Source organism: Clavelina lepadiformis, chromosome 4 (genome assembly GCF_947623445.1).
Source record: "Clavelina lepadiformis chromosome 4, kaClaLepa1.1, whole genome shotgun sequence".
NCBI lineage: Eukaryota > Metazoa > Chordata > Ascidiacea > Aplousobranchia > Clavelinidae > Clavelina > Clavelina lepadiformis.
Genome location: NC_135243.1, coordinates 22,683,511 through 22,702,159, shown reverse-complemented (window position 1 = coordinate 22,702,159; position 18,649 = coordinate 22,683,511). Strand labels below are relative to the sequence as shown.

At 34.6% G+C, this 18,649-nt stretch overlaps 1 protein-coding gene across 2 annotated transcripts; it reads left to right on the top strand.

The window, feature by feature from the left end:
- The first annotated feature begins 874 nt into the window (after nt 1-874).
- LOC143452495 (centrosomal protein of 152 kDa-like) lies at nt 875-17,671 on the top strand. Of its 2 annotated transcripts, none has more exons than XM_076953495.1 (29): nt 875-1,016; nt 5,709-5,880; nt 6,003-6,118; nt 6,210-6,332; nt 6,689-7,003; nt 7,096-7,183; nt 7,578-7,736; nt 7,890-8,029; nt 8,304-8,504; nt 8,716-8,847; nt 9,138-9,239; nt 9,450-9,602; nt 9,950-10,048; nt 10,374-10,457; nt 10,726-10,937; nt 11,280-11,408; nt 11,531-11,642; nt 11,968-12,105; nt 12,640-12,740; nt 12,920-13,013; nt 13,509-13,622; nt 13,968-14,096; nt 14,338-14,462; nt 14,827-14,929; nt 15,172-15,263; nt 15,503-15,666; nt 16,072-16,245; nt 16,451-16,628; nt 17,035-17,671. In XM_076953495.1, exons 1-29 carry the CDS (start codon nt 909-911, stop codon nt 17,213-17,215), a joined length of 4,038 nt encoding a protein of 1,345 aa, XP_076809610.1. In that variant the 5' UTR covers nt 875-908; the 3' UTR covers nt 17,216-17,671. The 2 variants fall into 2 exon arrangements, with proteins under 2 accessions (XP_076809610.1, XP_076809611.1); XM_076953496.1 differs by lacking the exon at nt 875-1,016 and adding an exon at nt 3,173-3,309.
- Nucleotides 17,672-18,649: the final 978 nt, after the last annotated feature.

Below are 18,649 nucleotides of genomic sequence, written 5' to 3'. Positions count from 1 at the left end.
CTCCTATAAAGTCATTTATAGGATATCCATGCTTGCACTCTGTTTTTTAATAACAGATTATTTCAACAACCGTTCAATAGATTATTCCAACAATTTTAAAAATATTTGTTTCGAAACGATAAATTTCCGTTGTGTTTAGATAATCTCCTATTCTAAAATAAAATAAAATTGAGTAAAAATTTCCTTTGGAATGTTTTACTTTAACGAAATAACGGACACTTAACCTTTGACCTCACACGCGCGACCAAAACAAAAATTAAAATTGAAGATTTTGTGGTTTAGCCCAGCCTATGTTTACAAAGGGGAAGAAACTTGTTTAAATAGGGTAAAATTGATTTTACATAAAGTGAATGATTGTCACAAGGATTATTGTGAAAATTGTAGGAATGTTTGCATAATAAAACCGTTATCAGATAAGGAAAGTTACGGCATGGGAATCGCTGTAAGTCGTTGTGTTGTCTAACATCAGGACGTTGGACCCTGAACGTACCGGTACTGTACAATCAGAGCTCTGGAGCAGGGGCTTAGATCACCAGAGTCAATTTTTTGTATGCTGCGTGGATAGCTTTTTTAAAAATTTATACTAGACAATCTGAAAGCGGCAATTTCACTTGTAGGTGTAGGGCCTAATCTATCACATGCTTTATCTATTATTGTATAGGCCTATTAGTGCGTTGAGAATTATAATTGTCAATGCACTAGAATTGTAGAAAATTTGGGTCTAGTATAAAAGTGAACAACCATATGAGGTCACAATTTGAGCAGCTGCAATCTAGTATACAAAGGCATCCTGTGGTTGTGTACTTGTATAGCCAACTAGACCCGAAAGTTTAAGCGGTTGATATGAATTTTTTCCTGCTTTTAAAACAGTATAAGATAAATTTTAAAGTAAACATGCCGTGATATGAATGATGTCTGTTATTCATCCGGGATCAAGCATTAATTTTGATGGAGCTGATTTACAAAGAAGTGAAGAGGAGGAATTTCAAAGAGAAGACATAAAACAACAGCAGGAGGTAGATATATATATAATGCATACCTATAATATATACATATAGGAAGTATGTCCATTTATACACATATTAAAATAAACCCTTTCTGAATTACGGTTGCCGTATTGTTTTGGGTGGTAAGATTTTTTTGATCGCCTGCACTTAATAATGGAAATTGCCGACTTACTTCGATTTTGTTGAAAATGCAAGTGTTGACCTATTTTTTGTTGAACTGTATCCCGGATCTACGTGTTGACCTATTCATCTGCTTGATGGACTCATGTTTGATGATTGAGCATTAGTTTTTATGATATGTTACCTAGCAGATAATAGCTCTGTAGACATGTAAATGCAATACAGTAGGCAATAGATTATGCAAAACAAAATTTCAATTATGTACTGAAATGGTATTACGATGTTATTACAGTACGATAACAGAAGGAAGAATGGTTAATAATAGAAACTATTTTGTTCGAATAAAGTATTGTCGAAAATTTGTATCGATATTTGACCAGACCAATTGTGAAAGGAGTAACCTATAATAGGAAAGACATAAGTTTCAAAAAATGGAGCATTAGCATTTTTAACACATAATAAAATCTTTTGTTTATGTTTTTCAATGGGAACAACACAGTAGCGATATTACTTAATCATTGTAACTTTGCAAAGGAATTTTGCATTACAATGGGTGATGTCAAAGTTAATGTTAAAAGGGTTATTCCATGTCAAGTGGCTCACCACATTCAGTTCTCTCTTCAAATTTGCTTAAAATCTGGTGAAGTTTTAGAAATATGTTGCTTACTTTTGGGTCATGTTTAAACACTTGCAGCTTTTGACTGAAAGTAGACAGTATATGTCATAATTTTTATTCTGAATATTCCTTGCTGATTTGAAAACTTTATCAAGTTTGGTGTAACATTTATGTGAAACTGATCTTATGATAAACCAAAATATGGGCCAAACGCAAAACACCAAAAATAGCTAATTTCTGGTAACATCAAAATACTCCCATGGACATAAATTTACAGAAAACGTTTTTTTATCCGTGAAAGAACTTTAATCCAAGTGCTTATACATTGAGTTTCAAGTTTGTGAGAGAACTGTTAAAAAGTAATAGAGTTTGCTCTTGCCCCTTTAATTTCATTCTCACTTGCAAATATTTATTGTTTTTTTTTTGTTGATTTTCAACAGTCAAAAAATGGGAATAAAAAACAAAGCTGTTTAACAGCTTCAAAAGGTCACTTCATAAAAACATATGAACAGCGGTATATACATGACTATATACATATATATAGAACAAGACTTGGTTGCTAAATCACAATGATGGAGGGAACAACACCAATTAGGATTAATAATGTAATTATTAATTATTATTGCTCCAATAGATACCTCAAGGGAATGATTTTTTTTCAGCAAATTTTTAGATGATGCCGATCCCTTGGGGACAGGTGAAAATACATAAAATTACCCTTCCAGTTAATAAGGAATGGAGATGTGAGTTAAATATAATCGTTTACGTTTGTTACTACACTGGTGTTTTCATTTGATCAGTTACGGCAAATACTTTGAGTTTATAACATTTAGATTGAAAAATTCCTCTTATAATGTTGTAATATTTGTAACATACCACAATATATTTGGTTTGGCATGTATATGTTGCTACGATTTAGCAGAAATACTTTTTATGTTTTCTTTGGCTACCGACATGTATTTAAGTACATACGTATAAGTACTATTATTACCAAATATTGATTATCACAAAGGCTCTTTACTTTGAGCTGTTACAGGTAGCCTACATATACTATTAAATATGACATAAGTAGCATACAATTTATACATGTATCCATAATCATTAAAGACATCTTTTTTTAAAATTTTTTTGTATATTTTCATTCTTTTTTTTTATCACATATATAGTATGTTTCCTGTACGTTTTGTGTGATTAACATGTCAATTGTACTTAAGTACCTTTAATAGGCCTCTTATTAGCTTACTATTTTATGTCATAAGGCTTTTTAGTTACACAGTGTTCCCTTTACGGAAGCTTTCATTCATGTATATGAATTACAAATTGAATGAACCTTTTGTCTGCATTGTATGGGTTTGCAAACTTGTTGATTTGTGTGTGTGTGGGGGCTCTTTCGACAATGACTTAGCACCTAATGTTCTTTGAAGAGGCAATGAGGAGATTAACGACTATTATTATCAGCTTGTATATGGTGTAAGTGGGTGAGTGAAAACTGTCCAGGTTTGATTCAATATCTTTATGGAATATTTTCATGAAGACTTAATTGCAATTAAAGATCAGCTGATAAATGTGAGTTAAGATTAAGGATGTATTTAAAAATGTTTGAGTTTATCGTAAAGTTTTAAATTGGTAGTGTTGCACTGTTGGGTATAGTTTGAAAAATACGTAGGAGCCTATAGTAGGTACTTCTGTGAAACTGTGTTGCTAATATATTGAGATATTTATTAGAAAGTCTTTAAAATGTGTTTAGCCATGACTCATGGTGGCATTAGATTTGAGTGTTGTAAATATAATATATAAATACTTTGTTTGGCCATGTCAGATATATATTTATATATATATATATACGTAAATTTAACTGACTTCTTTATAAACAAACTTAATTGTCATGTTGTGTTTTTACCAAGTAAGACCATATTTATTATTAAATGGTATTATAATATACATGTAGGTTACGTAAGTTATGTAAGTTCACAACGTTGTGTTTTCACAACATATAATTTTACACTTACGGGTATATTTATTGTAATATTTATGTGAAATTTATTATTACGTACATTATTATTATCTAGTACGTATTATGTTGTTTTCCTGGTAGGCTAATGTATTTGCAGCAGAAGTTTGGTAACTTTGATGCTAATTAGCATGCCACAAAATATTGATAGGTATCAGTAACTCAAAGTGTTTTCGTTTACCCCAGGGCATTAGCAGCACTCGTTATCTCAAAATTGCCAGAGCTTGAAAAAAAAAACTCAGTAGTATTTGTCTCCTCTTGGGCATAAACAACCCTCTCGCTATCTTGAAACTAGTTAAAAAACTCATCTTATCAGAGCAAATTGTTAGCACTAGGTGCCCATGCTGGTGTTATTTAACTTTCATTTGAAATGAAGTTTTGGAGAGAAATCCACAAAGAATTTAACGGGATTACTCTAACTTTAGACTACATCCACACGATTGTTCATATAACTTATAAGTTGTTTGCATTTAAATGGTAGGATTGTTTTTATGAATGCTGAGGTAGTTACAGTCCTGTATTTCATGACGTTTGACATTAACTACAGTTAACAAAGTCTCAATATGAAGTTAGTATGCTGTAAGGTCTTTAAAAGATTAGTTCAATGCAGTTCTGTTTTAAAATGGATAATATTTAAACCAAACAAATCTTTATCTTTCTTTGCTGTATCACAGTATTCAAGTCTGTATTAAACAGGCATGCAATAACACAGTGAGAATTGCATTGCATATTTCCGCTATTGGTGTCTATAAATCCCACTCTATATTTGATCGGCCCGATTCAAAATGGTAAATGAGTAAAAAGAAAACTTACCTCACTCACAATAAAGACCAAGCACCAAGCTTTGTTGGAGGTGGACCAAGGTGTCAAAAGTAAAACGGATATTGCAAGTCAGTACGGCATTGCCATCAGCACACTGTCAACCTGGATTAAACCTGTTGATAAAATCAAAAAATCGCATTTAAGCAATGGGCCTGATAATGATGATCATCATCCAGATGCCTCAACCACAGCGTCAGCCGCACTTGACCAATGCATGGAGATGGAGATAAGAAAGTTTTTACGAAAGCAAAGCGATTCCTTAGATGCATTTGCTTACTTAACTAAACTTGAGCACTTTATTGTTTTGAAGAGAGCCACAGCATTGAGACAAACTACCGTTGGTGACTTTTAGCTGATGAAAAGTTGCTGCATTTGTTGGGAGCGTATTATATTACGACATTAATGATAGGTAGCCCGCCATAATGATAGGTAGCCCCATTATGGTACTAATCTAATGATCATGACTAATGATAGGTACTAATCATTAATGATAGGTAGCCCCAAAATGCCACAAATGTTTTTCTATTTTTATCCAAAGTTTTTAAAGGTAGTCTATCTAAATGTAGCAGAAAGATGAACAGAAATACAAACTTTTTTTAACAAAACACAAAGTTTTAATGGCATTTTATTTGCTGAGAGGAATCTGCAACAATGTTTCAATAGTGCTGTTTGCAGTGGATACAAGAAATGTACAACACATCACAGCACAGTTACTAACTAACTTCCAGTAGAAATTACAGGGTGAAGTTGTATAGTTAATCATATGAACAAATGTATCATAATTTTGGGGATAGAAAATGCCATTGATGTAAGTGAAACTTTGGTAAACAAGCTTACAACTCTATTTTGTTAATCTGAATTGCCAAATTCAACAAAACCGATATTGGAAAGTTGGACAACATTAAGCTATACTAATTGCAACGAAGAATGCAGGCTTGTGATTGATTGCTAAAATGCATTTACTATTACATTGCCCAGTCTTACTTGGCAAATTTTAGCCAATCTTTTTTGGATGATACTTTGGATAAATCGAAGTAGTTAGCAAGTTTTCACTTAGAAATAATTGCTCTGCTTTATAAAACATTGTTTATGAAATTATGACATGTTAACACATGTGTTTTTTGTAATCAAGCTTCATGAGCTGCTATCCGCCGAACTTCCGGATGATTTATTAGACGACGATCCCTGCAACGGGAGTCACACTTTTTCAGGTCCTCACGATCAGAGATCATATGAAAACTCATGCGATGGAAGTCGTGAGTTTTCCAGTCAGCGTGATCAACAATCATATGAATCATCTCCAGGTGACTGAAAGTAATTTTGAACTAAGTACATCTGCCGTGTACAACATCATTAATAACAATAATTCCTGAAGTTGCCTATAACTTATAGTTCTTGTTAGAATTTGTTTGTTATTTGACCAAAGGTTGGCGGCAACAGAATAACATTGATGAGGGTGGTTCCCCAGCTGTGCACAGCAACCATCAACTGAATGGTTCTGCACCATACTACGCTCATTCAAACGCACCAGTCCAATACATGGTAACTTTTAAGTGGGCCTAGATGGCTTATCAAGTTTATTTGAACTACGAAGTAGCATTTTTTGCATTAATTTGAATGTTTATTTCCAAAGAATGGACCAAACACTTACGCAAACAGCTACAGCCAGGGCTTTACCGATGCAGAAAAGTGGCAAATGCAGCAGCGGCAGCAGCAGTTTGATCACAACCCAAGATTTTTTCATAACATACCAATGGTATGTTGTGTTAGTGTCTGTGATAAAGCTTAAAAGTAAATGTTAAATTTATAAACAGCTTTATACAAAGTTTTACAAACAATATGTCACAAAAAAGTTATTGAAAACACTTTAGATATATATATATACAAAATATTTAACATAGCCTACTCTGAAACTTCTTAGATGAGAGACATTCTGTTAGTCTAAGATGCCAATTTTTAACATAGCTAATTGCAAAGTGCTTTAGTTGGGAAATTTCGATTTATTTATTATTGATGCCAAGTATAGATTATACTGACATGAAAACTAGTAAAAAATGAATTAATTTTGTACAAACGAGTATAAGCTTTCTATGGATTTTGTTTGGTTTTTAGAGAAACGAAGGAGTTGGAGAATATGGTTACCATGACAACAACCCCACTCCAGAGCCTGATGTCTATGGATTTTCGGAACGTCGAGAAGCGGAAGGAAGTGAAGATTTTGACGCTGTCCGTGAAAACCATTATCAGCACTATGACAATAAGATGTCTATGACTTTACCATCGTACTCGCCGGGGCCAAACCCAATGTCTAATACACCAGGGAAAAATGTCCGTTTAGACGCGTTCTCCGCGCCAACGTCTCCATACAACAACCACTATCCAATGAATTATAAACCCATCAATCGACATCAATACATTGCGGAATCTGTGAGTCGTAGAGACTATGGTTCATTTTCCAGCAGAGGTTTTTCCATAAAATTTTCATATGACCTTTGAACATTGATATGACCTTTTTCCAGGCCAACACGACGCAGACTTCAAGCCAAAGCAAATCAGACGCAAGTATCGGTTCCGATTATGTCGATGCCACAGACCGACCGACACTGGGTAAGAGCTGTTTGTACTTTGTTTAACACGAATATAATGTTGGAAAAACTGACATAGTTCAGTCTTATGCTTAGTACATGCTTCATTGGTGGATTTGCTTTTATGCGTACTTGTAAAACTTAATGATCTAGTTTTAAAGAAGATTCTTAGAAATAAGTTCCAAAATAAGAATATGCCATTGTCTTGGTCTTATCTTACTTAACTTAGAAGTCAGAAGTACATCAGCCAAAAATCATTAAATTTGTAAAAGAAACTTTTAAATCACAACAAGAATGTTGTAAATATGATAACAAGTAAACAGTACGATAAAGAGCAAATCCGAAGCAGGAAAATAATCTTCCTCCTCCTAATGATAATCTCCTCCTCTTCTACTCTTCATCTTCCTCCTCCTCAGACGAACGTGGAGATGCGGGGAGGGAGGTCACCCAGCTGCGGATCCTCTACGAAGCTCGTGGAAAGAAAATCGATAAACTGACTCGAGAAATCTCTGCTCTTCAAGAGGAAACCGATCGTGAGAAACGAATTCTCAACCATCAGCTCGCCATGGAGAAAGGTGTTGACATCATTTTTGGCTGTAACATGTTCTTAATTTTAAGACAACTTGGGCACAGAAATTGTGCTCAAAATTTAAAAAAGTTTTGGCCACTTAATGTTATTACTAGTCATTCTTTTTGCTTAATAATTGGTTGAAAATCTTTTACACCAGATCAAAGGGTTGGAATGTCCGGAAGTTTAGAAGAGTGCCAGCGACTGCTTGTGGAGAAAGATCGTTTTATGAATGATGAGGAAGGAAGGGTGAAGTCCCTTCAAATTGAATTGGAAACTCTAAAATCTGCGAAAGTAGAAGTGAGACTACAAACTCTTAGCGACATTTTCTCAATAAACAGCAATCTTACCAGTTTATAAAATTAAACTGTAAATTTTTTGTGATTCACAGAGCGGTATGATATGATTGATATGATAATGATATGATATGATAGATATGATATCCTGATACAGTGTACAAATACTTACATCAGGACAGTGTGCTATTGCACTTCACATTGTTTCATCACATACTTGAATTAATTTTTTTTTTTTTGTTCTTGTAAAATTAATTAATATTATTAACAACCACCAGCTCGTCAAAAAGCTTGAAGTTAGCGAAAGGACGATCGAGAACTTGCAACAGGAGATGGCCGTGCTTCAGCGATCGGATGCGCTTGAACGAGCAAGGCAACAACACGAAGCTGTCCTGGCCACATCAAATGAGAGACATGAACAGGAAATGCTGGAAGTTACTTCGATGCTGGATGAAGTGCGGAGAGTGGCAGATGAAAAGGTGAGAAATCCAGGATAAAATCTGTTTTTTATGGGGTTTTTAGGTCGTTCTTTCTCTTGTTTGTAACTGATGGTAAACATACTTCCTTGATAATTTCAATTGTTTACAATTTGTGGTGTGGTTGTTGTTACCAAGATTATCGTTTATCTTAAACCCTTACCTTATCATGTATGCTTTTAAAATACCGTGGTGTTTGTGTGTACTACTCTAGACTGAGGAATCGGAAGAGCTTCGTAGAAGACTCAAAACAGCCTTGAAAGACTCGGAAGAAACTCTTCTTGAAAAAACAGAAACAATAAATCGACTCTCAAGGAATTTAGAAGAAGCCCAGAACCACTGCCAGGTATGATATGACCGAACGCATGAGCATTTTACTCTTGAGTCTTACTAGAGAGGATACCAACTTAACTTATTATCTGCTTTTAAAATACTTGCTAATTGCTTTAACGTTGATGTTGATTTTTTCTTTTCCAACTATATCTATTTCCTTTCATCTTGCGTACATTTTTTAAACCTCATTCTTATTAAACCAATAGAGTTTTTCAATTAATTTGTCAACAATTTAAATCTTTTTTGAGTTAAAGTTCACAAGTTAAGTTCAAGAAGTTAATTGTCTTTCTAATTTTCCTGTAGACTTTATTGGCTGGTTCGGGTGAAAATGTCTTCCTCCAACGCCAACTCAGTGATGTCTCAAATGAGAAGACTTCACTGGATGAAAGAAACAAAGTGTTGCAGGTGCGACCGAAGAACATAGCAAGTTTTTGTAAATTTTAATAGTTATGTAATCAATTCTTTGTCCAATATCTTTTCAGCTTTGAAATAAAGTTTCCACGACTTTATTTAACTGTTCGTTGGCTAACACTGCTTATTTTGCTAACTACTACGTATACAATTTGAGTAAATATGCAACCATTAGACTTATTACAGAAAAACGTACGTTTCCAGGTCGAACTTGATGAATTGAGGGAGCAGATTTCTATGTACGAGAGCGCGTACCAACTAGGTGTCACTCCAAGACCGCAATCCACGGAAGGTTTGACTGACTCTTACGCTGAGTTGATGGGAGTAAAGAAAAAGATTGACTGGAAAACTCCAAAGGTACCGAGAAAACGTTTGAAACGATAACTGTGTTTTGTCGTTATTACCTGTGTTACATTTCATTATGTAATCATGATATTAACAATCAATCAACTTGATAACTAATCATAGTTAAATCGATTAACTGTTTACTGATTGAAAAACATCTGAGGCATCAACTATCTAGTTTTAAAGTTTGCCAAGTTAAGTTAAGATAAAATTAACATTATTGCATGAAATTAAAATGTAAGCACAGCAGCAAGGAGTCCAAAGTCATCATTTAAACGTAATTATTAAATTTGGTGTTTAATTTTTCAACTAATAACTGACTGTGAATTGATCTGAAATAATCGAAAATTATCAATTAGGCTGGTGTAAAGTTCAAAGGTCAAACTGAAGACCTGGTTGAGAGCTTACGTCACGAATTGGAACGTGCGCTCGCCAACAACAAAACAAAACGTGATCAGGTGAGTACAAGATAGTTGAAAGAGTTGTGACTTGTAACATAAGTATGATTGCACTGACATTATTATACTGCTGATCAGTGTTTTTTGAGGTTTGACTCTAGTGGCCACTAAGAAAGTTTGAAAAACCGAAATATCGAAATATTGTTAATATCGTTAGCAGAAGCATATTTGAGAGAGCATTGGAAAATTTGAGGGGCCGTATTGGTTTCTCCAAACACCTTAAAAAACACTGCTACTGATAATAAAACTTCAAATTAATATTGCAACAAAACTTCTTACATAAGTATTGAGACGGTGACTAGATAAGCTCTGACGTGTCTGGCAGGTTTCCGAATTACAGGATCAAGTGCGTGAGCTTAACGAAGAATCTCGCCACTGGAGGGGGCGTGTTGATGATGCAGAAAAGCAGGTTTGATCTTTATTGTACGAAGCTTGTCCCGTATCGAAATAAGATTTGTCCAGGCATCATCTGAATGAGAATTTCTTAAAAATATTGGCTGGTGTTATGCTGGAGAATAATTTTTGGCTTGATCTGACAAACTTATTAGATCTGTTGTATTAATTATGTGATAAAAATAAGTTGTTTTTGTGCTTCAAATTCGGAATCCCTGGATGATGATTGGTTATGCAAATGCAAGCATGTATAATAATTTGAGTCTTTTACGCACCTTGCGCAGGCGAAATTAGCTCTGGTGAAAACATCTGTGACGAGTTCAACCAACAGAGGTCAAATCGATGACCTTCAGCGTGAGTTCGAAGAATCACTGGAGCGTGTCGATGTTGCAGAGGAACGATCGATGCGATTGGAAGAGACGTGTCGTGACTTGAAACAGCAGATGTGTGAACTCATTGAACAACATGACGCCAACAAACAGGAGGCTGTTGATAGGTTGGTGTGAGTTTGATTTCATTATAAATAACTGTTTGGAGATTATCATTTTATGCTTTATATCTTTTTGGCTTAATTGTTACTGGATAATTAAGATTATGTTATTGTTACAATTGTCAGCTTTCGGTTTAAGTAGTAAATTTTTGAACCGTTTGATATTTTGACACTTAATCATTCGCATGAAAATAACTTTTGCAGTTAACTTGTATTGTTTGTCACTGTAACTATACAATATTTACTAATCACGTTGCTATTGTTAACTAGATTTTATTATTTTCTTGGTAATTTAAAATTGACCATTTATTTTAATACATGTAACTAATGGGACTCTCCCTCCTACAGGTGTGAGAGAGCATGCATGCAACTTCACGAAGATTCGAAGAGAGCAATCAGGGAGGAGATGTTGGCCGAATGCGAACAGAAGATGTACGAAGCATCAGTTGATCATGAAGGACAAATTCTAGATTTGAAGTAATTTGTTTGTTTATTTGCTCCAAATCCGTTTTTTTACATAAAAAATAAATTAAATTATGTTATCATTAAAATCCCTGTTTTTCTTTAATTTCAAATGATTTTTTTTTATCATTCCACAGAAAAGAGAGCGATGAATTAAGCAGCGAACTTTCTGAAGTCAAACAAAGCTATGTCCAGGTCTGTTCAGAAAAAGACAACATCGAAGGGACGTTAAGAGATAAATTTGAAAAGGTCGGATTGTTAATTTCATATCTAGTAGACGTTTCATAGTAAATGAAAACAACATCAGCACAGTTTTATTGTGTAATTTGGAGATAGAAATAGCAACAAGAATAAATAAAACACATAAAAACACAGCATGTTGGGCACATTGTAATGATTTAGAACCGCCATCAGCAAACTTTTTTCACAAAGGTCATGTGAGCATGATAACTAATGAACGTAGGTCAGACAAATTAATCTTGTGGGGCGGATTCGTCGTTCAAGCCATAGTTTGGTGACCCGTGATTTAAAACACTGCATTGTTCTGTTCGATCACGTTATTCTAATTGCACAGGAGAAAGAGGAACTTCTCAATAAATTTGCCAAAGATAGAGAAGGAATAAAAGCGAGCATGGAAAAGGAGTGGGACGAAATAAAGAAACAAAAAGAGAAGGAGCAAGAGCAATTAAAGGAGGATGACGTGAACACTAGAGTGAGAACATTTTCAAAAAGTCTCAATCGCAACCAGTGTGAAACTGGTTACTGGTTCTCTGGTTACTTATTCAAAACATATGGTTGTTAACAAATTTGGTCACCAGTCATGTGATATTCAGTTACTTATCTGCAAGGTTACATGCTTCATAGTTAGTTATTCATCTAATTATTCGTAAATAAAAATATTTACCAATGTTGAATAAGTAACCAACTTCACGTCTGTTCAATCACAACGTGTCATTATTTAAATTGTATTTGTATTTCGCAGTAATATCTTGTGATAACAACAGGGTATAGCATGGGTAATAACACCCATGTAATACTATTTATTACATGATGAGTTTTGTTGCGTGGGAATTTACTAATTTAATTGAAACGAGAAATTAAGTATCTCAGTGTAGGCCAAATGCCAAGCCAAATATTCAATATATATACTATGCTAAACATTTGCTATAGTGAGCAACATATACTGCGCTATAATCAATACTTCAAGTACTTCTGCCTTTCACTTTATATCAATTTCATGTCGTAGATCGCTCTTGCCAAAGTCTCTTGGATGGAGGAGCATGCCTCTTTGAGAGAGGAAAGCATTCGGGACGTGGTGAAGGCAAAAGAAGAGGAACTCTCTAAAAAGTAAGAGGATAAAATTCTACGCACAATCACCCACATCGCGTTATGTAAACATTTTGTTGGGAAGATAAAATTGTTGTGTCCCACTTTCATGAAAAAATGAATCTATAATGGAATCCTATACTGGCAGTTGCACGTTGCATTTGGTTAAGTATTTTTCTCATATCATTTCAATGGAATAGGATTGAGAGTCTTCGAAAACAGTTTGAAGCCGATAAGGAAAAGGAATTTGACCAAGTTGTGAAACAGAAGAAATTGCAATGGGAGAAGGCAAAGGTAAACGCCTCCATTTTATAACGAGGCATCCTACTTAAATTATCTACAAAGTTCATTGTGGATGAACTGTGTTAACTCAGGATGTAGTAAAATCAAAAACAAGATATAAGTTGGCACTCTGAGGTTAACTTTATTTATGATTTTTCCGCACGAGCTTTCGCAAGCACGATTCTTCAGGTGTACCAAGATGTGCATCTCTTAATACATTTGAAGAAACGTGCTTGCAAAATCTCGTGTAGAAGAATCATAAATAAAGTTAATCTCAGAACGCCAACCTATGTCTTGTTTTTTATTTTACTTATATGTTACAATAAGTCCAATTTCCGGTTTTTCTGTAATTTGTTATTTTTTTAAAAAATTTATAAAGAAAATAGCTCTTTCTCCCAATTATTATTTCAAATTTTGTTGTGAATCACAACTTGCAGTAGAGAGCTGTAATCCTAATAAGTTATCACACACTAGTCATGTGGCTGAAGATAAAGAGTTTCTTTTCAGGATAAAGAGATCCAGGCTCGCTTGAACGAACTCTACAAAGAGTTGAAGGAAGAAAAACAAACTGCAGTTACCGCTGCCACGTCCATCGCTCAACTCAATTGGATGACTGAACATGTTAGCAATTATAATCGATGTTTGATATAATGATACTAACCGGTATAATGTACTAATGTAACAATATTATTTATATATTTAATGATAGATAAAATTTATACATGTTATTAATTGGATTAATAATAAATCGATTAATTAGTTATATGTAAGCGATTTCAGGAATTACTAACAACTAATCCATTATCCGACACCTTCATAGCTAATAAAGCCTTAATAACTAGACATGACACAGTTAACGATGATAACTGGCTTATTGGATTTTATTGATCAATGACAGTCAATTAATTAAACCAAGTGAATTATTTTGACCACTTTGAAATAACGCCTTATTCTATGATATAACAGCAAAATAACATCGAAGAAGAATGTAAACGAAGAATGGAAGAGGCACAGAAGCTGTGGCAAGAAGAGCACGATCAGATTATTGATGAAAAAGTGAAAGATGCGTTACAGAAAATGCAAAATAAAATCGAGGTAACCTTAGGCCTGTCAACTATTCATTAGCGCAACATATAGTATAATACTACAGTAGAGTACATTGCCGTTGTACCTTCAATTTAAGAAACAAATTCTTCAACTTCTTGTTTCATTTCTACCAATCAGTTTATAAATTTATGAATAAAAGTTTGACAGACTTTGATAATAATTAATCGGACAATTTTTATGATTCTGAAATTTTAATTTTTGAAATTATTTATATTTTATAACGTTTCAGGTCTTAAATGAAGAGAGAGACAGCATAGTGAAAGAGGAGCTTGCAAGAGCAGAAAGAGAATGGAAGAGAAAGAAAGAAGATGCTCTCAAGAGGAAAGAAGAGGAAATGAAAAACGAACTTAAACGGTCGGTTCGAAGTTTTCATTTTTGAACTAATTCACATTGATATTTATGACTACAAAAAGCATAGTAAATACATTTCTGGGTAAAACTGGTTTTTAAAGCTATCTTTCTTCGATTTAAATAAATTCTATGTGATCAAGTGAACGTATCAAATAAATATGAAAGAAACAATATACTACATTAAAATACAAAGATATCTTTCAAAGTAACCTAAAGAAAAATTTATCTTAGATGTAAATATTGTCTTCTAAAGCTGATTGTTATGATTTATTATCACAATCAAAAGCTTATCAAGCTCAAAAGTATGCAAAGAAATTTCAAATTTCCGTTTAATGTGTTCAAATTGCAAACATTCTTCGCACTTCAGTTTACAAGAATTTCATCAGAAAGATTACGAAGCGTTCACCGCTCAACACAAGATGTCACTAGAAAAGTTCTTGGAAGGTGAAAGGTCAAAGCAAACGATAGATGTGAGTAAAATTTTACTGAAATGCATATGCCCGAATGATGTCAAGAATTTAGAAACAAAGTGTTATTAAAAACTGGTAACGGTTTATCTGTTTGCCCTCTCATATGTACGCCATTTGCACTGAACAGTTTGCTTGGTGGGTTCAAACCGGTTAGAAAATTGCACAACAATGAATTAGTGGTTTATTTGTGCTTACAGAAATATTAATTATTTGTGAAAGTTAAGCGATTTTTTACATTTTAGTCTCACGGCAGAGAATGTTCATTGGAGCGTGACCAGCTACTACACAATCACAAGATGGAGTTAGAGAGGTTGCAGAGAGTGCACGATGAACGGTGGGTTAAGTCAGGAATTTTCTTCGGAAGATAATTTTGTAATTTGCACTCTTGTTATTTCATTCCAGGATTTTGGTTTTTTCTTCTAAATTTGAAGCATTTTCAAGTTATTTAAACCTGTTCTTTTGTTTTGCCAATTTTTTTTTGTCGTTAAGTTGCTGGATTTGTAACAATAACTCATCAAATTTCTGAATCACGGCAGATTTTTATTTCAAAATTTTCTTATTATGACATCATAGATGTGAGGAATACCGGCAGGAGATCAAAAAGCTGACGTCATCGTGCGATGCTCTGACGAAAGAGCAAATGACCGGCGCGTGCGGTGATGACGTCAAAGATGCGATCGCTCGACTGGAGGAAAAGCACACGGAAGACACGGAGAAGCTGAAGAACAGGATGAAAGGTTGGTCTTGGTTGATTGAGGATTTTGATGATCATGTATTTGTTCATCGGCGATACTTGTACAATCAAATCAGTTTTCTCTGAAATGTTGACAAAGTTATTATGTGCAGATGTTCAAAAAGATCAACATGTTAACCATGTTCATAATTCATGTACTAAGTCAAACTCTACGTCCAAACCTAGCTATCATAGAAGCATGGCGTTATGAGTTTCCTTACGTAACTATCTATCTTGAACAATCAGTTTTATCAAGCAATTTGCCTGTACAGTAGTTCCTTAGTTATGTACCAAATAACATGGCAGATTTAATGCTAAACTTGAAAAAAATCTGAAATTTCGAATGAAACTTTTGTGCTTTCGACCGTGCTAATGTGTCTTGGAATTTTTCATTTTACTCCATCCACAGATGAATATCGTCGTTGGAAGCGAGAGAGATCGAATTTGCGCTCACAACTCGATCAGGTGAAAGGTCAAATCGCGTCTAAACCACCAAAAACTGTGCCAACTGGCGGCGGCATGGATCCAGCGGTGTTCCTGGAACTTCGACAAATATACGTCGGGACGCTGGGTTCCATTAAAAGTAAATGAATAAATGCGTTTTCAGAAATAACACGGTTTTACTTAATTGTTGGATGTCATTTATTACGCAATAGACACGTCACAAACGACACTACTTTACTTTATCAGTTTAAAAGGAGTTTATTTTAAAAGCACTAACAATAGAATTTAGAAAAAGTGCGTTCAATTTCCCCCAAAAAAATGAAAAAACGTGATTTCTCTCACAGGCGAGATGTTAGACTTCGTGCGAGAGAGCCGCCTCCACAGTATGAACGCGCTCAAGCGTGAAGGAGAACGCGAACGCCATCGGGTCCTGGAACGGTTGAAGCATCGGCGTCGGAAAGTCAATGACTCGGTCTTGCCTTCGTTTCTTGTCGATGCTCAGAGCTTTTATAACACCGACAGGTAGGGACGATAGTTGATTTTTCTAGCGAGATGCCACAGGTTTCAAATTATAGTTCTTCCGCAAGATTGTTGATTTTTAGTGAACTTTCTGGATAAAGCACCAACTTTTTTAGGGAAATATCTTTGTATTTGCATTTTCTTTAATAAAAATGTTTAAGGACATGAACAAAATGATGAGGAATTTCCACCAGTGAGCAAATAGATAACATCGTCTTTTGCAGCTTTTCAAATAAAAATAATTTTAAAAAGAACATTTTTTTAGCGAATTAAGATAAAATTGAAAAAAATAATTTTGTCAGAATATCATAGCAACAAAATTAAGCATTTTAAGCAACAAATTAATTATTTTTAACTCTTTAAAACATTCAAAATTATTTTTCTTAAAGTAAATTACAAACTTTGTTAGATTCCCCTCCAAGCTTCTGCCCGATCAACCAATCACAGCCTTTCCAGAAGGCTTCCAACCAATCAGATTCCAGAGCGGTGCGTTTCGTCCGACGAGTAGCCAATCATCATCATCCGCTGTCGATCCAGACCAATCAAAGCGAGGAAGGTCGCGAGATAAAAAATTTCGGACTAATCACTGACTGACAGATCAATACGTAATAGACAAAATTTGCATCTTTTCATATCAGTAATTTAACTGCGGAATAAACCCAACCGGACATTATTCACTGTGCTGGCTGCAGGTTATTACTTAATCTCTGTCAACTGAACTTGTCATAAATGCTGCTTCCGTCTTCAACACCTCATTTGAGTCGTGCGTCTGATTCTGTTTTGCACCCACTGGTATTTCCTTAGGCTACATATTTGTGATTTTTTTACACTTATATTGCATTTTATTTTTATAACTCTTTCATATATCAGAATTTGACCATCCATATAATCATACGTTGTAGTTGTTTTGTGCTTTCTTACGAAAGATCCCTTTGTGACATAACAATCCATATTTATGTGCGCCGTGGTTTTTGGTCGCTGAAATGTTTCTTGTGTTTGCTACGAAAAGAATTCGCGTTTTGATCAAAATACAAATTGAAACACAACTCTGCAAAGTTGCTGCTTGTTAAAAGCGAAGGAATATTGCACCAGTGTCGCGGCCTGTGTTTGAACAACTACCAATGAGAAGCGTATAAGCCTATGACGTTTGATATAAGGCTTCGTTCGTGCTTACTATAAGACTTATGCATGATTGTATCATGCACACCCATGTAACTATTCACTAACACTACACGCTCACTAATTAATCACAAAGGTTAGTAAAGATCAACCAATGCCATCGCAAGTACAAGTGATTCGGTTTTGCACTTAGATCATTTACGTGTTGAATGAGTGCTTATTGTCGTTATGAGCATAACGTAACGTAACCTATAACCAGGGTTGCCATACCGTCCTTATTTATAAGATTTGTCCTTATTTTAAAGGTCCGTGTCTTAGAAAATATGTTTGTCCTTATTTCTAAGAAATGTCCTTATTTTCACTTTCGTCCTTATTTTTAGGGCGAAGGTGGGCACTTTTGTCCTTATTTTGGGCATTTTGTCACCTTACGATACCATTTTGTACCAAAGAGATACCAAAATTATGAACATGCAGATAGTGTCTTGTTTTTTTTTTTTTTTTTTTAGGAACATTGGTTGCTTTCTCTTGTTGTAAACTGTTTAAGGTGGTATTCCTCGTTCGTTTTCTAGTCGTCCTTATTTTTGAGTTGAGACTGATGGCAACCCTGCCTATAACCCACCAATGCTAGTGGCGTCTTATCATAATGGTGTGTTTGTTTCATGATAATTCCTGGTTTCGAATGAGCAACAAATGACGTGAATCACTGCAAGCTGCTTTGCATTTTAGAATGCCCGTTTCCTTGAAATTCTTATCTGATTATCGCTGAAACACATCCGACATCGGAAAATAAATCGAACTAGGAAGGTGTTGCTTCATCATAATGTAAATATTTAGAGCGAAAAATTACGCATGAACCCACTTTCCGTACATAAGTCGATTAAGACTAGGAGGATATTTTTTCAAAA